At 52.3% G+C, this 7639-nt stretch overlaps 1 protein-coding gene across 1 annotated transcript; it reads left to right on the top strand.

The window, feature by feature from the left end:
- Positions 1 to 629: 629 nt before the first annotated feature.
- ZNF207 (zinc finger protein 207) lies at positions 630 to 5703 on the top strand. Its single transcript, XM_075351514.1, has 7 exons — positions 630 to 707; positions 794 to 867; positions 945 to 1099; positions 1383 to 1475; positions 3805 to 4047; positions 4186 to 4345; positions 5067 to 5703. Exons 1-7 carry the CDS (start codon positions 634 to 636, stop codon positions 5225 to 5227), a joined length of 960 nt encoding a protein of 319 aa, XP_075207629.1. The 5' UTR covers positions 630 to 633; the 3' UTR covers positions 5228 to 5703.
- The last annotated feature ends 1936 nt before the right edge of the window (positions 5704 to 7639 follow it).

Genomic DNA, 7639 nt, shown 5'->3' with positions numbered 1-7639 from the left:
TCACATCTAGCAATTCACATAGTAATACAATGGAGGTTCACACAATTGATTTGTCTGGGTATCTGACCTTCACTGGCCAAGGCAATTACACGAGTCCACAAGAACTGTAACCCTAGACTCCTAAAGGCTCAGTCACACACGACGACTCGCCAGCGATCCCGACAACGATGCGACCTGATAAGGATCGCTGGTGAGATGTCACCCAGTCAGACCTTACCAACGATGTAGTAATGATGAGCGACCTGTATAACGATCTCGGCTGCGGCGGGACCCTGTTAGGAGGTTGTTGGTAGGCGTCAAACACAGCGATGTGTCCTGCCCAGCAGGACATCGCCTTTGAAGAAAATGGTCCGGACCATACGGCAGCGACCGGCGATCTCACATCAGGGGCCTGATCGCTGGTAGGTGTCACACGAGATCGCTGCTGCGTCACCAAAACTGTGACTCGGCAACCATCTCATTGTGTGTGACGGGGCCTTAAGAGTTTTGTAGAAACAATGAGGGGCTTATCCCCCCGTCTATAAACAAACTATCATCATGGCTGGCTGAATTTTAAGAAACTTAACCCATGCTAGGCACTGACAGTCATGTCGTCACATGAGTCCACTATCATATAACCCGTCTCTTTCAGGAATGCCTAATCTATTGCCCACTGTGCCAACCATGATGCCTGGGATTCCCCCGGTTATGCCTGGAATGCCACATGGGTCAGTATCTGAGGCATCTTATTTTTGTTGTTTTGCAGCCGTTCTCCAAGGTTTGAGGCTTCTCACTTTTTTCCTTTTTCTTTCAGGATGTTACCGATGGGCAGCATGATGCATCACCATGCGCCTGGCATCCCCCCCATGTTGGCCGGATTACCTCCAGGTGTGTTGTCTGACAGATGTGAGCAGCCAGGGACACATGTATTATACCCTCCATGATGCTCTGCGTTTCCCTTTAAGGTGTGCTGCCACCGGTGGGTCCTCGTCCAGGTATCCCAGCTGTCACACAGGCTCAGCCCCTCTCCGCTCCTGGTGTTGGCAGACTTCCATCTCCCAGTACATCTGCCTCCGCCGTGCCATCTGTGCCCAAGCCACTATTCCCCAGCGCTGGGCAGGTAAGCGTTTCTGAGCTGAGACATTATATTCCTAGTGATGGATAAACGCCAGCACTTTTATGTGTGCCAGCTCGTGGTCGTCCTGCGGAAATCAATCGTCTGTATATTGGGGGCTCGTTCACCTCTGGGCTGTGTGTTGGGACAGCAGGGGGCAATCGTCTGAATATTGGGGGCTCGTTCACCTCTGGGCTGTGTGTTGGGACAGCAGGGGGCAATCGTCTGTATATTGGGGGCTCGGTCGCCTTGCGGTCTCTTCTCAATGCTTCCTCTCTTTGTGCCACAGATGGGACCACCCGTCACCAGTTCAGCTCCGTCATCTTCCAGTTCAGAGAGCCTTTCTGCACCTGCTAAAGTTCTGTTTCCTAGTGCTGCACAAGTATGCAGGATATGGCAGTATTTAGTAGTTTTTGCTTCAGATATTAACCCTTTGGACTTCTGTCCACATATACATTTATACGAATTATAGCAAACAATAAATAGTGAATTTCTTACACTGGTCTAAAGGGTTAATGCATGCATTGCATTTCTTGGGCGTTGTTGGCTTAGTGCATGAATGTGTGCCCCCTGATCTGTGCATCACTAGCATACAACCCTCAAATCTTCTACCCTAGAGTTGGGTATAGCCTACTTTGGTCAACCCAAAAAGGATTGTCAGCATCATGTGGCGTCGAATACAGAAAGGAGTGTAATAAAGCAGATAAGGGAGGGTGGTCTGCTGTTCTGAGGATGCTCCAGGGTGTGGGCGTTCTGAGCATGTGTAATGTCTGATTATGATGATCAACCTTGGGTGGATCGGGGGTGTTGGAGTCCTGTGCACATGTGATGGTCGTCCTCGGTGGATCGGGAGTGATGGGTGGACGTTCTGGGCATGTGTAATAGTCTGGTCGGGATCGGGAGTGATGGGAGGGCTCTCCAGGGTGTGGGAATCCTGTGCGTGTGTAATGGTCATCCTCTGTGGATCGGGGGTGATGAAGACTCTCAAGGGTGTGGATGTTCTGAGCATGTGTAATGTCTGATTATGATGGTCATCCTCGGAGGTGGAGGATGCTCACTGGTGTGGACATTCCGGGCATGTGTAATGTATGGTTATTATGGTCGTCCTCGGAGGTGGAGGGTGCTCACTGGTGTGGGTTTTCTGAGCATACATAATGTCTGATCAGTAATGGTCGTCCTTTGGATCGGGGGTGATGAGGACTCTCCAGGGTGTGGACGTTCTGGGCATACGTAATGTCTGGTTATGATGGTCGTCCTCGGAGGTAGAGGATGCTCACTGGTGTGGACACTCTGAGCATACGTATTGTGTGATCAGTAATGGTCATACTCGGTGGAGTGGGGGTGATGAGGATGCTCACTGGTGTGGGTGTTCTGAGCATGCGTATTGTCTGATCAGTAATGGTCGTCCTCGGTGGAGTGGGGGTGTTGTTGGGTGTTCTGAGCATGCGTATTGTCTGATCAGTAATGGTCGTCCTCGGTGGAGTGGGGGTGATGAGGATACTCACTGGTGTGGGTGTTCTGAGCATGCGTATTGTCTGATCAGTAATGGTCGTCCTCGGTGGATCGGGGGTGATGAGGACTCTCCAGGGTGTGGGTGTTCTGAGCATACGTATTGTCTGATCAGTAATGGTCATACTCGGTGGAGTGGGGGTGATGAGGATGCTCACTGTTGTGGGTGTTCTGAGCATGCGTATTGTCTGATCAGTAATGGTCGTCCTCGGTGGAGTGGGGGTGATGTTGGGTGTTCTGAGCATGCGTATTGTCTGATCAGTAATGGTCGTCCTCGGTGGAGTGGGGGTGTTGTTGGGTGTTCTGAGCATGCGTATTGTCTGATCAGTAATGGTCGTCCTCGGTGGATCGGGGGTGATGAGGACTCTCCAGGGTGTGGGTGTTCTGAGCATACGTATTGTCTGATCAGTAATGGTCGTCCTCGGTGGAGTGGGGGTGTTGTTGGGTGTTCTGAGCATGCGTATTGTCTGATCAGTAATGGTCGTCCTCGGTGGATCGGGGGTGATGAGGACTCTCCAGGGTGTGGGTGTTCTGAGCATACGTATTGTCTGATCAGTAATGGTCATACCCGGTGGAGTGGGGGTGATGAGGATGCTCACTGTTGTGGGTGTTCTGAGCATGCGTATTGTCTGATCAGTAATGGTCGTCCTCGGTGGAGTGGGGGTGATGTTGGGTGTTCTGAGCATGCGTATTGTCTGATCAGTAATGGTCGTCCTCGGTGGAGTGGGGGTGATGTTGGGTGTTCTGAGCATGCGTATTGTCTGATCAGTAATGGTCGTCCTCGGTGGAGTGGGGGTGATGTTGGGTGTTCTGAGCATGCGTATTGTCTGATCAGTAATGGTCATACTCGGTGGAGTGGGGGTGATGAGGATACTCACTGGTGTGGATGTTCTGAGCATGCGTATTGTCTGATCAGTAATGGTCGTCCTCGGTGGATCAGGGGTGATGAGGACTCTCCAGGGTGTGGGCGTTCTGAGCATGTGTAACGTCTGGTTATGATCGGGGGTGATGAGGGGTCTCCCGCATGTGCCGGTTACAGCACATACTGGTGAATGCTCATCTTGCCTCCATCTTTACCCTAGTCTTGTAGCTTACACTCTCGCTGGTGTGAGTGATGCGACTTTGCTCTGTTCTTCGCTCTTTGTTGTACGGCCTTAATCTTTTAGTCATTAAAGTAACAGCGTCTAACGTTCTCCCTTCAGGCACCAGCAACAGTGGCCGGACCTGTGGGCACAGACTTTAAGCCCTTGAACAGTGCAACCAATACCACAGCTGAACTTCCTAAACCAACGTTTCCCGCTTACACCCAATCAACCATGTCTACCACTAGCACCACAAATAGCACTGCTGCTAAACCGGCTGCTTCCATAACAAGTAAGCCCGCTACCCTGAGTACTACTAGTGCTACTAGTAAGTTGATCCATCCAGATGAGGATATTTCACTGGTAAGTGGCTGACTCGCCCGCACATCTCTAGGAGCCATGTCCTCTGCTACCAGCATTCATTCTTATGTCTTCAGTGTTACATGCTTAGCTTACTCTAATCGAGTCCTGTATCTGTTTGTTTTTGTTGCCGTTTTTCAGGAAGAGAAACGTGCCCAGCTTCCGAAATACCAGCGTAACCTGCCTCGGCCAGGCCAGGCCCCCATGGGGAGTCTTGCAAACCCTCTAGGCGCTATGATGGCACCACAACCTGGCATCCCACCTCAGCAGCCTGGCATGAGGCATGCTATGCCCCCTCATGGTGAGTTCAGGACAGTGTAGTGCACTGCTGCTGGTCTTCGGTAAGTCAGCAGTGCAGCGTTATTCGCATTCATGATGGAAGGTGTCTGGACGCTAGGGTTGATCTTTTTTGCTTGTGTATGTACTGGTGTGAAGGTAGCCTGGGCTATAGGCCGTTTGTCCAGATGTAATAAGATTATCTGTGTATGTAAATAATCAAAATATAGATGTCGTTGCATAATTATCTGTGTGTCTATGTGACCATCGCACAGACGCCATAATATGATTCTAAGCTGTGTACGGTAAGATGTTAACGGAGATAACAAAGCCAAAATGAACAATGACCAAAGACGTATTCATGATATACTGAGAGAAATTGATCATGGTTTTCTCACCAGCTGAAATCAGGGATGTGAGATGTGGGATGTTCACTCCTTGTTCTTGCTCCAAGGTCGAAGTTGAATATTGTATAATCACGTTTTTTAATACAAGAGTCAGAAGTCTCCTGCTCAAACGATGAACACGTTTCATTGTCTGATTCATTAATATCTGTGCAGATTTGATTTGGACTCCAACTCTGTGACCCAAACGAGGGACCCCATTTGTGGTCTCCCCTAAATTCCCAACCTTGATACTGGCTGCACACAGTCTCTGTTTGGGGTCAGAAACGCCTGTCATCTCCCATCTTGGCTGCCGATCGCTCGTCAGATCTCGTAACACCTTTCTCCTTCTTCTCTCCCCAGGCCAGTATGGCAGTCCGCACCAGGGCATGCCTGGATTTCACCCTGGGGCAATGCCTCCATTTGGACAAGCGCCACCTATGGTCCCACAATACCAAGGTGGACCCCCTCGACCACTGATGGGAATGCGACCTCCTGTCATGTCTCCAGGCGGCCGCTACTGACCGTGCTGCACTATAAATAGGTTTGGAGATTAATCCTTTCTCACCTTGTGCTGTGTACATAGCCGCGCTCCATCTCTCCCCCGATACCAGGAACTGTCGGACATTTCTTTTACACTGGGGAGGGGTTTTTTGTTTTTTTATTTCGGGGAGGGAGAGTTCAGGGACTTGAGCGGACACTTTCCTGATGATGTTACAATTTATACTGTATGGCTTCTTTCCCATCTAGGTTTTTAGAAGTGGCGTATAGTAAATTTGGTTCGTTAAATTGTGAAGGAGGCGCCCAATACCTCCACAAGGCAAGTCCTGTCCCATTACTTTGCTGTATGTAAGGTTTCGCCTTCACAGCTCCTCTGGGGCTGTTGGACTCCTGGTCCCCAACTGTGGTTGGTGAGGGCAGTAACGTCATTGTATCTAATGTCCTCTCACCTCTGTATTGTTCACCTGCGCATTATATAATAAAACCAGAGAAAATCTTCCGACTTCTTATTAATTGCCAGCTGCCGGGCCGCTGCAAGGTTTGTACAGTCGCCTGTGATGGGAGGCTCCTCGGCTTCTCCTCCGATGCTGCTCCTCTTGTAGAACGTTATTGCATGATGTGTCTGTAGGCGACCTGTACTCGCCGGTGGCCAGGGCCGCTCTGCGGGGAGGCCGCTGGCAGCCATCGGTACAGGTCTCCTACCCAGCGGGTAAATGTGTGCAAAGGATGCCGGTGATTGGGTCCGCTGATTGTGTATACCGTAGAGCCGTGGATCTGTACAATGATGCATGTGTTTCGCCTCCGTTACTGAATCCTGTTCTAAAACGAGCCTTTCTCTTCTCCCCATAGCACGGCCCTAGCACAGGCTGAGTCTCAGTGTATCCCTATTCTGTCTGAGGCAAGTGGCATTTATTTTCTTCAGGGGTCCTCACAGCCTTAGCTGTTGGATATATATGTCCCCAAACTTGCAGCAAGTTTGGTGAAGGCCCCTGCTGTTTTCTGTCATTAGGGATTCTGCTGGTTCATTGCTGTTTAACAAATTTTGCTGCATTAAACCCCCCCCCCCATGCACTGCCACGTCAGCGGACGACAGAGGGGCTGTGCACATGGCTCGGTGTGGCCGGTGCCCGTCACATTCAGTAGCACACAGACGCCTGACCGGGGACACTGACCTGTTCTCCTCTGCACACGATGAGGGGTACTCCTCTGCACACCATGATGATGGTGGTGGGAGGGGTACTCTTCACACTGTGATGGTGGGAGGGGTACTCTGCACACTGTGATGGTGGGAGGGGTACTCTGCACACTGTGATGGTGGGAGGGGTACTCTGCACACTGTGGTGGTGGGAGGGGTACTCTGCACACTGTGGTGGTGGGAGGGGTACTCCTCTGTACACCATGATGATGGTGGTGGGAGGGGTACTCTGCACACTGTGATGGTGGGAGGGGTACTCTGCACACTGATGGTGGGAGGGGTACTCTGCACACTGTGGTGGTGGGAGGGGTACTCTGCACACTGTGGTGGTGGGAGGGGTACTCTGTACACCATGATGGTGGTGGTGGGAGGGGTACTCTGCACACGATGAGGGGTACTCCTCTGCACACCATGATGGTGGGAGGGGTACTCTGCACACTGTGGTGGTGGGAGGGGTACTCCTCTGTACACCATGATGGTGGTGGTGGGAGGGGTACTCTGCACACTGTGGTGGTGGGAGGGGTCCTCCTCTGCACACAATGAGGGGTCCTCCTCCGCACAGCATGATGGTGGTGGGGAGGGGTCCTCCTGTGCACTATGATGGTGGTGGGGAGGGGTCCTCCTGTGCACTATGATGGTGGTGGGAGGGGTCCTCCTGTGCACTATGATGGTGGTGGGAGGGGTCCTCCTGTGCACCCTGGGGTGGTGGGAGGGGTCCTCCTGTGCACCCTGGGGTGGTGGGAGGGGTCCTCCTGTGCACCCTGGGGTGGTGGGAGGGGTCCTCCTGTGCACCCTGGGGTGGTGGGAGGGGTCCTCCTGTGCACCCTGGGGTGGTGGGAGGGGTCCTCCACTGCACCCTGGGGTGGTGGGAGGGGTCCTCCACTGCACCCTGGGGTGGTGGGAGGGGTCCTCCTGTGTACACTGTGGGGGGGGGGGGTGTACTCCTCTGTACACTGTGAGGGGGGGGGGGGGTGTACTCCTCTGTACACTGTGGGGGGGGGGGGGGTGTCCACCTTACTATGTATCAGCACATTTTACATCCAGCAGTCCTCGCCCAGTCCTCAGTGTTTGTGCAGTCCGGACATCTGAGGTGCTGTGGACAGGAATGTCTATAACTCGGAGTCTCCAGACACTGGGCCATCTATGACAAGTCATGTGCTGATCCTGATATCTCCTGTATGTGACCAGGACCGGCTTCTGTACCGCTGACATCCCGCACTGGACCGCCCCATAGACGCTC

Source organism: Anomaloglossus baeobatrachus, chromosome 5, assembly GCF_048569485.1.
Source record: "Anomaloglossus baeobatrachus isolate aAnoBae1 chromosome 5, aAnoBae1.hap1, whole genome shotgun sequence".
Lineage (NCBI taxonomy): Eukaryota > Metazoa > Chordata > Amphibia > Anura > Aromobatidae > Anomaloglossus > Anomaloglossus baeobatrachus.
This window is presented reverse-complemented; position numbering and strand designations above follow the sequence as displayed.

What these genes read in the sequence shown, in the direction of transcription:
- ZNF207 (XM_075351514.1), top strand. Translation starts at nt 634, where the DNA reads ATGCCTAATCTATTGCCCACTGTGCCAACCATGATGCCTGGGATTCCC. An exon ending in CAGATGAGGATATTTCACTG is followed by an intron (nt 4,048 to 4,185) that starts GTAAGTGGCTGA and finishes GCCGTTTTTCAG; the next exon opens with GAAGAGAAACGTGCCCAGCT. An exon ending in GCATGCTATGCCCCCTCATG is followed by an intron (nt 4,346 to 5,066) that starts GTGAGTTCAGGA and finishes TTCTCTCCCCAG; the next exon opens with GCCAGTATGGCAGTCCGCAC.